The sequence below is a fragment of the Saccostrea cucullata genome, unplaced genomic scaffold, assembly GCF_032062105.1.
Source record: "Saccostrea cucullata isolate Sc308-1 unplaced genomic scaffold, CSIRO_AGI_Scuc_v1 ctg364, whole genome shotgun sequence".
In the NCBI taxonomy this organism is placed as follows: domain Eukaryota; kingdom Metazoa; phylum Mollusca; class Bivalvia; order Ostreida; family Ostreidae; genus Saccostrea; species Saccostrea cuccullata.
Genome location: NW_026928969.1, coordinates 31,932 through 49,188, shown reverse-complemented (window position 1 = coordinate 49,188; position 17,257 = coordinate 31,932). Strand labels below are relative to the sequence as shown.

At 33.3% G+C, this 17,257-nt stretch overlaps 2 protein-coding genes across 2 annotated transcripts; both read right to left on the bottom strand.

Moving 5' to 3' along the window:
• Positions 1 to 2,401: 2,401 nt before the first annotated feature.
• LOC134279441 (cell growth regulator with RING finger domain protein 1-like) lies at positions 2,402 to 6,804 on the bottom strand. Its single transcript, XM_062761839.1, has 6 exons — positions 6,658 to 6,804; positions 5,287 to 5,423; positions 4,759 to 4,936; positions 4,450 to 4,591; positions 3,055 to 3,162; positions 2,402 to 2,846 (listed from the first exon to the last, which is right to left on the bottom strand). The coding sequence occupies exons 1-6, from the start codon at positions 6,747 to 6,749 to the stop codon at positions 2,442 to 2,444; spliced, it is 1,062 nt and encodes a 353-aa protein (XP_062617823.1). The 5' UTR covers positions 6,750 to 6,804; the 3' UTR covers positions 2,402 to 2,441.
• A 4,936-nt stretch (positions 6,805 to 11,740) lies between these two features.
• On the bottom strand, positions 11,741 to 17,236 carry LOC134279436 (D-aminoacyl-tRNA deacylase 1-like). Its single transcript, XM_062761835.1, has 5 exons — positions 17,184 to 17,236; positions 15,346 to 15,436; positions 15,086 to 15,188; positions 12,990 to 13,122; positions 11,741 to 12,294 (listed from the first exon to the last, which is right to left on the bottom strand). The coding sequence occupies exons 1-5, from the start codon at positions 17,224 to 17,226 to the stop codon at positions 12,116 to 12,118; spliced, it is 549 nt and encodes a 182-aa protein (XP_062617819.1). The 5' UTR covers positions 17,227 to 17,236; the 3' UTR covers positions 11,741 to 12,115.
• Positions 17,237 to 17,257: the final 21 nt, after the last annotated feature.

The following is a 17,257-nucleotide window of genomic DNA, read 5'->3' as shown; positions in this document are numbered from 1 at the left end:
AAAGAAACATAGGTGCGGATCAATATATTTTGCATATTTTACGTCGGGAAAAAATGTTTTCAGAGGCATGCATTTATATCATTATTTTAAAATATCATTCTATGTTTTCTATTTTTCTTCAATGTTTGCACGTCCTTTCACAAATAATTACACCTATAATTATCTAATTAAAATCTAGCTAATCAACTGTTAATTGAATAGTTTAATATTATACATTCAGTAAATTCTAATTAATATAATCAATGCATGCATCGACAAGATTTTGATTACCCTGTTTAATATAAGTTCTCACTCATAAACCTTTAATTAATTTTGCGTATTGGGATCTTTGGAAGAAATTAATCATGTTAATTAGAGATTAAACATGATATTATTTTTTTCTCTTTGGTTACGGTCTTCTATGGTGAAAAATAAAACGGGGGGGGGGGGAGGGGGCTCAGAGGAAAAAAATTAACTCACCCCAAAATTTGGGTTTTATTATGGAAAGAAATAGGAAGTCATCCATACTCGAGAATCCTATTCTGTTTGGGAGGAGGGGGGTGTTAAGGTTCGAACTTCTTTCAGTATCAGTTTTCCCTATAATACAGTATACTATACTTTGTACATCATGTAATTGACCATGCTACCAAAAAGGGCTAAAATACGCTTTGCCTGCGGCCCAGTGCCCAACCCCTTTCACTTTTATTTGTGTATAAAAGTTTGTTTCATAAAAAAGGGGGGATCGGCCTTTCTGTGAAAATTTTCATTAGTTCAAAGTTTTGTCTGGAAAATGATGGAGAGGGAGGCAGCAGATTGAAAGAACCGTGTGTGTTAACTGTAAACCGAATTTATAAATACTAGGTAGTGAGAATAATCCTGTCTATGCATGCTTTGTTTAATTAATAAAATTATTAAACGTATATATATTGAATTAACATTTGAATAACTAGATTTTAATTGAATAGTTCAAAATTAGATATTTTTCAGCGAATTTCCCACTTGTAGGTAATTTCATAAAAGAAACACAGATTATTCAAAAGTTGTCTTTTGAAAACCGTGGGGACCCCCTCCCCCCACCACCATCCCCGATACTGCTTAATTACCTGTGAGGCTGCGATTTACGGTAATGGTGGTTACAATACTGATCGTTCCCTGTTTATGCACATCATAGCAATCACAGCAAATTGAATTGGAATGAAAAAAATCTCAGAAGCAAAGAAAAGTATCTTTACTTCCAGTATTTTTACAACTTTTTTTATGTGCTCGTAATCGAAGATATGGGGACATGTCGTTTGTTTGGTTGGTTGGTTAGTGTTTTTTTTTTTAGGTTGTGTGTGGGGTTTTTTTTTTGGCTGTGTCCGCCGGATCTATTTCTTTCATACTTCACATGTGTATTAATTTTGACAAGAGCATTCAATGGGTATCATCATTTTATTTTACCTAACCATTGGAGTTTAGCCCACTTGCAAAATTTTACCAGACTTTAATCTAGGTCACAACTTTTGAACAATTAGGGCTAGGACTTTCATACTTCAATAACTTTTGAACAGTTGGGGCTAGGGCTTTCAATTGTGTATTTCTAGTGACAATACGTTTCCTTGATACCAACAGAGTTGACCTATTGGACTTGGAATTTGACTGCTGGTACTTTTGAAAAACTTTAACCTTGGTCATAACTAAAGAATACTTGATGATAAGGCTTTCACATTTTGCAGATCCTTTTGACAAGACACTCTACTTGGAGTTTGATTTTTGTTTTTAATAGGAATTTTAACCTTTGTGAATGTCATAAGGTGCCAATGGGAACACATTTTTTAAAATACTATCACATCTTGTTAAAAAAAAAGAGATACACCCTCTCTAAAGAGTGTATTTTATTTCAAAAAGGGGGAGGCAAATAGTCACAAAGAGACCATTGGATGGACAGAACTGCATAAAATGTGTACATGTATTAACATTACAAAATCAAATGTCATTATTAGACTGCCTACACCATATATTATTGAAATTACTCTAACCCCTTGCACAGTTCTCTCACAAGCTAATCCACCTAGCTGAAGTTCTGTCCATTACAGTCTGATTGTCTGTAAGCCCTGGTGTAAAAAAAAATTATAAGAAATCAGAACCATTCCATTTTAATAGGTTGCCATAACTATTTCATGAATTTCAATTTATAAAACCTTTTCTTATTTTTCATTTTTCCATTCCCTACTCCAACAAAGAATCAGGTAACATGGTATATTTAATAGTCTAAAAACAAGCAGAGGAATAATAAAACATGTGCAAAGGGTCCATTTCAACAAACTTCTCTTGCATTTCATCTCCATTAATCAAAATATATTAATTTTAAAGTGTAGTTTTCATAGGAGTGATTGTTTGTGTTAAAATAAAGACACTTTGGATTCACATCAATAAGAAGAAATTGTTTTAACTTTACTGCAGTTTATTGAAAACAACACATATCAGTTGAACCCAAAGAAGCTGTTAAGCCTGTTGTTTAGTCTTTCCCACCAACAGCTGCCTTCAACAGTAGGTGGGTTAACTGAATGTTCTAAGTTACTATGACTAGATATTGAATCTTGATGACTGGAGTCTTTTACTCTGAAATAGGAGGTAAAAATATCCCTACACACTGGACACTTGTCCAGTTTATTTACACATTGACTACACACACATCCGTGTCGACAAGGGAGAAGGACAATGGTCATTTCTGCATCCTGACACACACAGCAAGTGTCAAAAACAATATGGCTTCTTAGTCTTTCTTCTTCATCATCAATACCAGGATGCTGCTGGAATTCAGAATCACTGTAACAATTTCTTGTATCTGTCTCTGTACTTGTGTTTTCAGTGGATATGTAAAAAGGCTACAAAACAAATTACAAAAACTACTAATTAATTCTTATATGCTTCAATACAATGAAACAGTATTCTTGTACTTTTTTTAGATACAAAAATGTGTGAACTTGGAGAACATGATTAAGAGTTTCTTGTTGTAAAAATGATATTATTAAGTTTCATATTTAGTCATACAATGTATTAATGTTGGTCAAATGACCATATACAAAAACTTACATTGAGAGTGGTAATTTTGTTGTCAGTGGTGATCAGATACTGGTGTAAAACTTGAGAATCTAGCTGAACTTGTGGATCCTTAATGTGCAAGACAGACAGCATAACAACCTAAAATTATAAAGATTAAGACAATTATTTACTGAAGATCATTAAATTTTCATGACACCTTATTTTTGCGATATTGTAATTAATTCTTTATTAAGTGCTGTATATAATCCATATATTAATAATATTAATATTTACAAGTTAGAATGAAATTTTCGCAAGCACACTGTCACCTATTTACTAGACAGTAAATAAAATAAAAAGCAATATACAGTATAATATGTGTCCATGGAACACAAATGGTCTTACTATTTCATGCCTCCAAGGGTCATAATTCAGATATAAATAGACCAATAAAATTTACCTCAGTAGATATTTTTTGTTCATTTTGCATGTAAAAAGGTAATTTTATATTTTTTCTCATTTTCATGGATATCACTTAATAAATCCATAGGCATTTAACAGAACCTACGGCCAAAGGGTCATAACTCTAGCAAATAAAAATTTTGAAATTTAATCAAATTCAAATTTTCTCCTTCATTTTTTTCTTCTTAATCAACTAAGAACTTGCACAAGTCAATATTCAGCAAAGCATGTTAATCTTGTATATTTAAAATTTATTTTTAAAAACTGAAAGATGAAAGATGGCACTATGGCAGATTTATAAAGGATTGATTTAAACAACTTCTGGTTCTTAATGCTTGCACTTGAAAAGCACTTCTAGTCTAAGAGCAAGGGTTGAGTCCCTGACATAACATACATAGACCTTTTTATCCAAACTAATTTTTCAATCTCACAGACTTCAACGAACAAATATGGATGCAAGTGTTTCAGTAAGATATTAAAATTGAAGTCCTGTGACCTGGAGTTATTGAGAACATCCAATGTCTTTCCTTATCCAAGATTAAAGTTTCTGAGGCACTGTAATGAATAAGATAAAGATTGGGTTTTCAAATGAGTCATCCATAATATTTAGTCTGATGACAGATTACCTGTTCATAATACACTTGCAGTACCTAGTTGATTAAGGAACAATCTTCATAATATTAGATGTTCAAAATCCGCTACCGCTTCTCAAAGCGATAGCAGATTCAGAATAATATCTAATTTAAGAAATAAACTAGAACTGATTAGAGTTGGACAAGACTTATCTATAAACTACCTTGCAAACAAATGTATGTATTTCATAGTTGCAGTGTACCTTTTTTGTAAATACATGTATGAGATCAACATATCAAAACAGTATCAACTAAACACAATTGGCTAAAAAGTAGTTTAACATGCAGCAGTGTTGTAATCTCACTAGGTTGTTATATGACAGTGCATCATTTATATCAGCTCCATACTTACTATCTGTAATTCCTCTGCCACAGGCTTCTCTAGGGTACAAGCCACAACAACAGGGTAGGTATTTCTAGGAGAGGTTTTATCAGGATGTTTAACCCTGTCTGGTATTTCCATATGCCATTCTGAATCCTCACACTTTTGTGGCCTAATAAAAAAAAAACAAACAAGCACTTAAGTACCAGTAAATTAAGCAACTGGCATGTTATTAAAAGTAACCTTACAGTTATGTGGTCTTTGAAACTTAATGTCTGCAGAAAGTTACAAAAAAAAAATAGATCTATGAAAATATCTATTTTTTAGCAGTGCATGTACCTCTGTGAATAATGTGTGACTTCCACTTTCTTGTCACCAAGAAAGAGCTCTTCTTGAATTCTATAATGAAGAACCTCGCATGGGTGCTGGAGTTCCTTGTAAAATTCATCTATGTCTGCTCCCCAAAAGAGACTTATAAAACCAGGTTTTAGTAATGACACCTGTAGATTTAACCCATCTACAAAAAAGGAGATACAGACTTAAAATGATCATTTTTTCAAAATTATACGCCAATATTTGAACTAACAAATTATGATGACCTTGACCCTTGCTTTGACCTTAAATATAATGAAACAACCTATCAAAAAGACTGATGATTATGTATTGCTTATTGAGCAATAAAACATGTAAACTAAAAAATAAAATAATTAAAATAAAAAACCAATTAAAAAACACCCACATAATAGAAGTTAGAGATGAAATACCACACACAAAGACTGATGTTATATGGATTCCCCAAAATGTCACAAAGTTTTATATTAATAACAGAAATATTTTAATAGAAAATTACAGGGCTAATAGTAATACCTGATATGCAGCTCTTGTTTTGTTTTGAGAAAGCAATGTGGAATGGGTTAAACACTTCTCTCACAGAAACTTCCTGTGTCGATTTAACATGATGAACTGAATTGATGTTTTGTAGGAAGATTTCCTCCCAGTTAAACCTGAAACAATATCAAAATAACTAGATTCAGATTCTTCTTATTGGAAAAAAAAAAAAATTATTTTGAGTGTATTAGTTTAAGTGTTTTCCTATTTTGATAAGAAGTTAAAATTTAGAGATGGATACTACTAAATTACTTTCAAGAATTATGCAACTAAGCATTGTCTGATACGATAAAACATTAGGCATCAGAATCCGCATTTCATGATTTGCTAATTAAATCAGAAGGAACTAGAGGTACTGTGAGCAATGAGCTCACTAAATGATACCCCTCACCTCCCATATGGTTATAACTGATGACAAAGTCCATGTTTTGCTGTCGTCAGGAAACCCAAAATATGTGTCAGATCAAAAAGTAAAACAGGAGGTGCGCACACAATGGTAATATGTATTGGTAATAAAGATTCTGTGAAAGTTTCATTAAATTTCACTCAGTGGTATAAGAGGAGTTGTGGATAAGATTAAGAGATGGGTACCCTAAAGCGTAACAGACGGACGAACTTACAGACCGACGGACATACCGATTACAGTATACCCTCCCACTTTTCAAGCGGGGGGTATAATGAAATTATTTAAATTTGCTACATCATATTATCAGTTAATATTTTCAATTTACATTAGTTGTTATAATAAAAGTTGATGATTTACTGATTATACACACACATTAATGATTTTTCTAAAAGCCATTGATAAATTGGGATTAATTTTCAATTCATGTGTATGTATATCATGATTTAGCGAGTAACAGTGAATGAAATTTGGTCATGTTCTGATAACATACATATTGCATATATTGTGTACTCTTATAATAGTATGCCAAGGCCTCAACCTTTTCCTCCCCTTCTCAAATGGGCTAACACGTACAGTGCAAAAATTGAAAAATTTTATTTTGGCTATAAATATCATAAATCCGCATCAGGACACTTAAAAGGGAATAAGTTTTGGTTGACTTCACATATAATGTATTTTTATATGTGAAGTTCCTTAACTTCTTGAGGGATCAATCCCAAACTGTAGGGTTGCAGAAAAACTTGCTTACCAAAAGTTTTCCTTTTTAAGTGTTTTGACATATGTCAATCCATTAAAAATTTTCTTATATTACCTTTTGAGAAGTATCACAAAAGTGAATGTATTTTTATATGTGAAGTAGAGAACAGAGTGGATAAGATGCCCCTGTGATTAAGCTATCGTTTTCCCTAAACATATGTCAATCCATTAGAATTGTCTTATATTACCTTTTGAGAAGTATCACAAAAGTGAATACAATCAATATGCACAGGAGTATCTGTTCTCTGGTTGTACTGGTAATATCATTTTCCAACTCCATCCTTGATTCAATGTTTACAATTTACCGGAAATGCCGTCATGCTTATTTTGCAAGGACAATTTTCATTGGTTCAACGCAATTACTCTCTTTGTCCTGATTGGAAAATTTTCAGAAAAGAAGGAAGCCCATTGGCCAATCATAATAGAAGATGTCTTTTAGTCGAAGAGTGGTAGATAAGGGATGACAACGTTTTTAGTACAGACGACATACGGAGATGAAACTGGACATAAAATGTCACATTATAGAGAAATTGCGTATGATGCGCAAGAACAATGTTTTATGCGATTTGGAGGTGTTTTCTAGTGACGGTATTAAACAACGCGTTCATAGTTGTGTCTGGGTTGCTGCGTTTGAAGATTGTCGAACCCTCCTGTCCAATAAATACAAAGGATGTGAGAACAAGACATCAAAAATAGAATTACCAAACGTCAATGGGGATGTACTGTCAACAATCGTAGATTTCATATATGGTGAAGAAATTAATTCAATTCCAATCGGACTTGATGGTGCATTAAAACAGCTTGGGTTTCAAGGTTTCAGGTTTTATCTTGACAATGGTTTATTAGATTATTCATGTAACCAAGATAGTTCATTGTCAAGTGCAGAGCAACCAGCTGAACACACAGACACAAACTTGGACCTCTCTGCTTCGCCCAAAATTACAAGTTCAGCTGACGAGGTAAAGGTGGAAACTGATATAGTTGAAGACAATCCATCACTCTGCTCAGATACTCAAATCCAAGAAATTCCAGTCAGAGTTAAACATGAACCAGTAGAAATCTCAGAACCATTTAGTGATGAAAATGAAGAACTATTGCATAATATTAAAATTTATTCAAAACAAGAAGATGATGATGATCAAACAGTCACAGTTTGTGTTGAATATGAATGCACTGACAAAGATGAGGAAATGGATGCATCATTGGAAGACGTACAGGCTACCTGTCAACCAAGTCTGAGAACTGAAGATGAAACAAAAACTTCAGGAAACAAACATGAAAAAAATGAATCCTCAAAAAAAGCTTCACAGGACAATGCCCCTAATTTGGTGCCGAACACAGTGCATTCATCTGAATCATCCTCTGTAAGTGTTTCCAATAACTCTGGTTCTAGTCACTCCTCTAAAAATCCTCCTATTTTGCCAAAATTTTCTAGCAGTCAAGGGGATGTTGTTACTGTTGCCACTTTCATTAGCTTTGCTGAGTTGCAGAAAAAAGGAAAAAGTTGGAAAGTACAAGAAAGTCTTCTTCCTATTCCTATGTCGGGAAACTCCACAGAAGCTTTTAATAAACTTCCAATATTTCCACAAAGTTCACAAGTTAAATCTGTTGGAGAGAAAAGGGGACGTGGTAGACCAAAATCTTGTGATACTGACACTGACTATGACAAAATGCCAAAAATAAAAAAGACTTCTCCTGTGCAGGCAAGAAAGTGTGGGTCTTCAGCCAAAACTAAAAGTAAAGGAAAAATGAACACAGTAACTTTAGCATCAACAAGTACTGTTACCGATACGAGTATTAAATCCTCTCTCACAGAACCAGCTCAGAAGGGAAATTCATCAAATTTTACTTCAACTTGTGCCTCTCCTATACAACATCAAGTTCAACCTTTAACCAGTGCTACAAAGCAAAGCCCAGTTACAAGTGTACCACAAACTTTGATAACTACTGAACAGTCTAGAATAGCAATGCCAATAGGTTTACCATCTAATTCAGCTCAAATTGTAACGCAGGCTTTGATATCTACTGGACAATCTAAACTTGCAGTGCCAACAAGTTTACCATCTAGTTCAGCTCCAATTGTACCACAGGCTTTGATATCTACTGGACAGTCTAAAATAGCAATACCAACAAGTTTACCATCTAGTTCAGCAACAGTTACTATCAGGCCAGACCAGCAAAGATTCGGAACTGTGCATACCATGATTCCATGTGTAGATTATTTTGACTCTATAAACCTTCAAGTTGGCTGTATTGGTTCAGTAGCACCTAAAGTAAACCCCAGCATCTTTGTACAACCAGATCATGCTGCAAGTAAAACATTACAAATTAAAAGTTTGGCTAACCAAGTCCCAAATCAAGCAGTGATTGAAGAAACTATTCTAAATATTCCATCCAATAGTACATGTATAACTCATGGTGGTTCGCTCAAGCCAATGGTGTCAATTGTACCAACAGTAATCTCAAAATCACAGTCCAGTGTTTTGAAGACTGTGGAGAATGCAAAACTATGTAATTTACAGAAAAGAATGATAAAAAACATTTCTGCACCAACTCTTCCGCAGAATGTGCTAAGACTTCCACAGAGTATGCCAACTTTTTTACAGAGTACACCAACTTTTTTACAGAGTACATCGACCTTTCAACAGAGTATACCAGCTTTTCCACAGAGTATGCCAACTCTTTTACAGAGTACGCCAACTCTTCCACAGAGTATGCCAACTCTTTTACAAAGTACGCCAACTCTTTTACAGAGTACACCAACTTTTCAACAGACTATACCAGCTCTTCCACAGAGTACACCAACTCTTTTACAGAGTACGCCAACTCTTTTACAGAGTATGCCAGCTCTTCCACAGAATAGGCCAACTCCTTCACAGAGTATGCCAACAGTGAATGCACAGGGCGGTGTTGCAAAATACAGAGATATCAAACCAAAGATAAAAGAACCAGAAATGAAGACAACCAACAGAGAAAACCAAGTTACTGCTGAAAAACCAATGAGAAAACCTAGTAAACATACAAGGTCTTTACAAATAAAGAAGACTTTATTGAATGAACCAATAGAAAAATACATTTCAGACAATATAAAGAGAACCCAAAGATACACACCAAGTTCTCTAAAAATCAAAATGAATTGCCTTCAGACACATAGATTTCAGAAAAGGAGAAAAACGCCAGAAAAGCTTGCTGAACTGTACAAGAAATCTGGTCGAGAGGAAGTCCTGGAAGCAATTGAAAAATCCATTCAAGCTTGTAGGGGGCAGGAGAAAAGTCGAAAGCCAGACAAAAAATGAATAATGAAATAACATTTTAAATGTGAATTCTATCATGCAAAATATTCCATTTAGATATTATTAGTGCTATGTATATGATTTAAGTTTAACCAAAAAATGTTTTATTGTTTTAATTCTAATGTACATATGTTGTTTATTAATGTTACATTAATTTCAAGAAATATGTTGATAAAACCCACCAGTTTTGGTCATGTATTGAAACATTGTAGAATAGGCAAGATATTGAGCAAAAGTTATGTGCAAACTTCAGGTATTTTCTAAGTAGAGAACATCAAGATTGGCTATGTTTGTTGTTGTATGAAACTAATTAATTACTATGACATTGATTTCAAACTATTCATGTGATACAATGTACTGTCATTGTCTAGTTATTTCTGTGGGCAGGATGAGTGCATGATCACAGTTTGTGTAAAGAAAAGAAACGTTTTTGATATTTAGGTTCTGAATTTCATAAACACATCTGATTTCTAAAAAAAAAAAGTTACCGTATAAGTAGAATTTTTAGCGAGGATTTAATTTTGGCATTATTAGTGAGGGAGCCAAGATCGCTAAAATTAAATAGTGCTAAAAATTAATTGTGTTCTATTTGTAACAGCTTCTTTAATGTGTATTTTAAAATTGCTAAAATAACATTTCGCTAAAAATAAATTACCAGTTTTTAAGGGCAAATCGCTAAATTTGCGTCTCGCTAAAATTTCCACTTATACGGTATGTGAAAACCACTCATTGATTTTTTATAAATGACATTCAGGTATAAATTATAATTTACAGTATTTCATCATCAAATGTTATGTAATAATTATCCCTTTATATGATTTATTTATTTTACACAAATTATTTTCGTTTTACAAAAAAGTTAATTGTTTTTGTTTTACAAATAAAGTTCATGAAAATATTTGATTTTTTTTAAACAAACGAGTTTGAATCAGTGGTTGCTGTTCCTGATGATCAGTTTTAGCAGTACATCGGTAACCTAGAGGCCTATAAGCCTTGATGATTACCTAAGTAATACCAGAGGAGTCTGAAGTTTTTATCATCAAAAAAAAAATCCAGAACAAAATTTCCCACCCTTAACTAAAAGTACACACATTTTTTTTAGTTGAGGATGGGAATTTTTTTTTCCTTTTTTTTTTTTTGACGATAAAAACTTCAGACTCCTCTGGTATTACTAGTATCAAAGAGTCTTTTGACATTACAAACTTGCCACATCAGCCCAACCTGGAGTTAAAATCTGGGGCCCATTTTACGAAATTACTTGCAACTTAACAAAATAAATTTTAAAATAAATAAAAAGAAAATAAATTTAGACCTTCATATAACTTTTTAATTATGATAACATTGAAAATTATTTTAAAATTTTTAAAATGAATATGGTATTATAATAAGATATTTTTACACAAACAAATTTAAAGAGAATTATTAATTTAGCAAAATTTTACATTCATCTGAAGTTTTTGGTCTTAGTCGTAAGTTCTTTTGTTAAACGGGCCCCTGGGACTGTGTGAAACACAGATGCTAGTTGTTTTTAACCTTTCTTTTCATAAAGAAAAATATTCCCTATATGACAAGGTTGTTATTATTATTATATAGGGGATGTTTTTATTTAGGAAAAGAAAGGTTAAAAACATCAAGCGCCTTTGGTGTGAGATGAATTTTTCGAATTTGATGAGATTACGTTTTAAAGATGCATATTTTTAGTATAGGATCAGTCGATCCCAGCCCATTGCCATCAGCTCAAGGGATGCACATTTCATAAAATTAAATTAGGTAATTACTGTAGTTTACTAATTTGCTTGTGAAATGAAATTTCAATAGTACTCTGTGTATGATAAATATTCAAATATATATATGACAAAGTACTATCATGGAATTGGATTTTGGACCATCAGGAAATAAATATCAAAGTTTAGTGGACATTACTCTTTATTAAGCTCCAAACATGCCCTTGATAGAGAAAAAAGACTTTTATTCTGGATAAGACACTCATTTTATTTTTTGTTGACCAAAAGGCAGAATGTCTGAAATCTTGCTTCAATTATGCTTAAAGTTGGCTTGCTAAATGTCACGTAATAAATAGGCTTTTCAATGGTACATTCAATTGGAAAATAAAAGAAATATTTACGAAAAAGGGACAATTTTTATTTTGGAGATCACTTGCACTACAACATACATAAAAGACAGTCAATTCATCAACATGATCAGTGTAGCTTGATATATTCAACAACTTTGGGAACAACTTGCACAGCCAATGATACATGGTATCAATAAACAGCAAATATAAATGGATGTCTTTCTGATTCATGGCATCAAAAAGAAATTAAAATTTAAGTTATAAAAATTTCTCCATTTGTCAAGAGCCAGAGTTGTCTCCCTGTTCTGGAGCAGCTATTGAGAGTGACTGGACAGATGGCGCTACAAAGGCTGTTTTCTTCTTTTTTTGCTCTACTAGATTGTCTGGAGATTCCAAAGGTATCGTTACTGGGCCATCATTCTGTATGTGTACCTGCATGTAGGCCCCAAATTTACCATCTGTAATAGACATACATGTATGTGTACTTGTAGAAAGTAAAGGCTGAAATATCAAAGTAATCATTCAATTAACAAACAGTTGACTTACCAGGTATGTAACAATGAGTATTAAACTGCAAATATGAATTTTATTCCATTTTAGCATTGTTCTTAAGTTCATACACAGGGGCATCTTATCCACTCTGTTCTCTACTTCACATATAAAAATACGTGTATTTTTATATGTGAAGTAGAGAACAGAGTGGATAAGATGCCCCTGTGGTTCATAATAAGTTGTGAGACAGAGAACTTATTTTTTGTAAACTACGAAGGAAAAGAGAATAACGATCCGATTTCTAAATAAAGGTACAGGTATGATCCAGAAACAGTATCGAGGGATTCACGTTTTTGTTCAATTTATTGTTTTGTTTATAAACTAATGTAATATTAAAAAAATATTTCTATCAGAAATATCCACTTGCCCGATTGGAGAAGTAAATCGATGGTTTCACTTGCCCGAACTGATGATTTACTTGTCCCGGGCAATCGGACAACCGTTAATGTCGATCCCTAGACATGCATGTATTATGACATAAAATAAGCTTATCTGGTGAGTATTAGATATTTTACAAAAATACTTGAGGTAATCTGATGAAGTACACATACAGTAAAACTTAGTTATTCTTCTGGCAAGACCTGGGAATTTGCATTGCTACCTTTTATTTTATCAGGATTGTAGGACTTTCTCATTATCTGTAGAAACTCTTGATATGCCTTTTCAGAAGTGTCTGGACCCATGGCTTCATGGAAGTCAGGTTTGTTTCCTTTGAGAACAGCAGAAAGTGTAAACTGGAAAAAAAATAACGATTTAGATGTAGATACACACTGTTTTATGCACATGTATTATGCAATCTTTCTCATTTGGGATAGGTAGCTATAATCTCTTCGATCTGAGCCAAGTTCTTTTTTATGCGATTTGGGAGTACAGATGTACGAGGGTTGATCCAAAAGTTCGTGGAATTTCTTTCTAAAATTTTATCGTGATTTGATGAAAGCAAACAACTGACATATTTATAATATAGAGTCATAAAGCAACAATACTGGAAAATTTCACAACTTTCCATTCACCAATAAGGTCACACGAGCTTTTTGAAAATGGACTGTTGTGAAACCCGGGGGAGACTTTGACGTTACGTTAAGTTTTATATGTCACGTCACGTTTTAGAAGCATCTCACCCTAATGTACAATTCAAATAGGTAATTCTACAAATGCTGCCCTTTTCTCTATTTTTTTTTCTCAAGAAAAGCCTGGGTATCCTCTCGCACCAACTTATCTTCATTTTTCACTCATATTTCAAAATACTCCCCATCTTTCCATATGATGTTTCAATTTCAGTAGCAATGTGAAGAACAGTACATCAGCCGACAACATCCGTTAACGCTTTTAATTTATCTACGGGAATAAACACCCCCAAAAGGCAGCCACACCTTTAACTAATGTCCATGGATTTTTTATTTTTCTAAAATTTCTTATGCCACTGGAAAACCAGTAACTAAATGCATTTTCCCGGACCTATGTCAATAATATACGTGTTAAGATAGAGTGATCCCGGAATTTTCACAAAACTTATGACTTGACCGAAATTTAACGTTGTCTAACAACTTAAAGATGAGCAACAAATCACGAACTAATAAACTAAATATACAGTAAAATCAGTAAAACTCTCACACAGAGGTTTATAAAAGATCAAGCAATCGTAATAATGACACAATTTTGTTTTATATACCACATAGGGTGGTTTTATTCTCTTTTCTCGTAGAATTAGAATTAAAACGATAATAAATGTTTTAATATCTCCCCCGCATTTCCAAACAACCATTTCCATGGCAACTGTCATAGAGTTACTATCATAAATATTTAAAATGTTTTTTTTATTTAAAATATTCAAGAAGTGTCTATATTCTAATTTGTAACTTTCAACCAATTTCACTTAAAAATAAATAAAATATGAAGAAATTCCACAAACTTTTGGATCAACCCTCGTATATACCCGGTAGATTTTGCTCTTTCCATCTGTTTGTCTGTCTATCTGCAAATAACTTTCACCATGCCTTTAACTATTGATAAGTTAGAGATTGCTTTCATATTTTACCTACTTTTGCAAAATTTTACCAATCATTAACCTTGGCAATAAATTTTGAACAGTTGGGGCTAAGGCTTTCAAACTTTACAAGAGCATTCCTTGTGAGAAGACATTTCTTTGAGTTTAAATATCTTTGGATGCTTGACCTTGACTCTTGATTTTGACCCATTTTGGAAAACTTTATCGTTGACCATAACTTTAGAATATTTCTTGCAGCAAGACCTACAGATTTGGCCTTTTGTTCTGGACCTTGGAGTTGCATCTACTTTTGAAAAATGTTAACCTTGTCTATAACTTTTGAATGATTGGTGGCATGTTTCATACATGTGGTTCTTGAGACAAAACCTTCCTGTAGGCACCCTAAATTTTGACAATTTGAATAAAATACTCTGTTCACTAATTTCCTTGCAGTGATAAGCAAATGATGCCTTTCTTAAAGGCTTTGCAAAAAGAAAAAAAAACAAAATTTGATGATGATTTGTATTATAATATGCCAAGTGATCTTAATATGATCAGGTAAATATTTTCACGAGACTTCATGATGTCTATTTGTATAAAATTCCTTTTTCTCCTCTAAAACAATCAATGAATGGGTTGTTGTCAAAATAATTGCCATGTGTTTACCATGCTCTCCAGGTGACACAGAAATTCTAAGGAGAATAACACACCTGACTGACACACAAGACCTCCAGCTGTTTGTCAATCACACTCTTATTCCATCTCTTCCCATCTTCCCCATCAAACAAGCGAATGTTTAAAATCTTCCTTGCCCTAAAATAGCATATGAAGCATTACAAATATATACTAACTTGTAGCTGATCTTCTTTACATGGACTCTCAATCTAGTTAATTTTTTTCAATATCCTTTCTTTAGAGTTAATTTTTTTTAAAGAAATAAGGAATACTCAAAAATTTATGTATGCATTACATGTATTCCAGTTCCTTTGTTGAATCATATCTGCCTATACCAACCAAGACACACAGTCCCTGTCCAATGGAACTAATTGTTTCTTCACCAACTGAAACAAAAAGACAAATCTAGCTTACAAACATCCAAATTATAGTGCCTATAGAAGTCATGTCTCATTACTTTCCTGTTAAACATTCAGGAAATAGGTAATCAAAGATTACAGAGCACATGCACCTCAACAAATGTTATCTTTAACAAGAGAATTGTTTGTTAAACACTTATGCCCCCTCCCTCAAATAATTGCTAAGTCAAAGGGGTACGTAAGATGTTCATTAATCTTGTAATTCATTTACTTGTTTAATTTATGTAACAATCTACTGGCAGTCGTTTAAATATCTATTAATTATTACTTTTCGTAAATATTGAAATGTCTTTTTGTTTGGAGTTTGTCTATGTGTATTGTTTAATATGAGTGTTGTGAGAGTGTTTTTCTATTTTCTAGGTTTTTCTTTATATCCATTAAAATATTTAAAACGACCAAACCAGTTTTGTTATATGAATACTTCTAACAAGACCATGACCCTGTGACACACAGTAGAACAGTAATTTCTTATAGCAAGCGCAGCGAGCTCAATAGACTAACGTGTAAGAAGAGAGGAAATTCGGAATGAAATCTGTACATACGTCAGGCAAATTTCTCTGTGAAACTTTCCCAGAATTCTTTTACTACCCAATGTCCTTTGTGCGAATAAATAAATAAATAAATAATAACGTAAAGCATAATAGGCTTTCAGTTAGTAGAAATCTTTCAAAGAAACAAAAAATAACTCTTCAATGTTTTTAGACCAAAATTGCACTAGGTCTATAGTTTCAACCAGATGCTCAGCTTTCTCTGTAAGCTCCGACGAGCTCCGTGACGTCGTGTGACGTCACAGCTAGTCGAGATGTCTCGTGCAGCTTGATGTTTGAAGTGGCTGATCAATATTTTTAAAGTGTTTTTGATGGTATAAATGCGCTCGCCCCAACGGTCACACTGTAAAACATATTAAAGAACTGTGACAGGGCAAATTAAAATGCGGCAAAATTATTTGCAAGTGTAAAAGGGCGAAAATAGTTGAATCCACACTTTTCAAAAGTTATGTCCCTTGGCTGCCATCTAACTCGCATAGTGCATTTACTAGGAACAATCTAGAGAGTTCCGAATGTAAACATGGCAGGTAATTTGAATCCAGGAATAAACCCATACAATCCACATGGCAGGTAATTTGAATTGAAAATTAATTGGATTTTCAGTAGCCTTTGTAGTTTTCAGGTTTGTAACTTCAACATTTGAATTTAAAAAAGCGCTGCCTTTTGTGTACTGATTGCCCCAAGATGGGGCTACCCACACATTGAAAGAAAAAAATTAAACGCAATGGATTTAGCACAGCACGCCCAAGTATTTGGTAGCATAAAGAGGAGAAATGACGTTTCTTTCCCTTTTGACCTTTTGGTTGACCCCACAAAGGGAAACAACTTTTGCAAAGTGTAGATTGGTCTATAACACAGGGTGAAAATAACTGTTTGCCCCAATGGTCACACCATAAAACATATTATGAAGAGTCAAATAAATGCAACTTTTTGTTTATTTCTAGCAAAAAAAATTTTTGTGAAAAACTGCAAATAAATAGCTAAATAAAGCTATTCTAAATAGCTTAACAAAGCTATATAGCTATACCTGAGTATATAACCCAGTAATGTAACTTTACCCCCCACCCCCCCTTTTTACATAACGGGAACCCCTGTCGTCTAGGATGGCTACATTATACAATAATTTTTTTCTTGGGAACATGTCAATTGGCTCAAAGGGACAATACCTGTCACACTGGCTTGAGTAACTCTCTGAATTATCGCTTTCATTGCAGGCGATTGCCGAGGTAGATTGCCGACT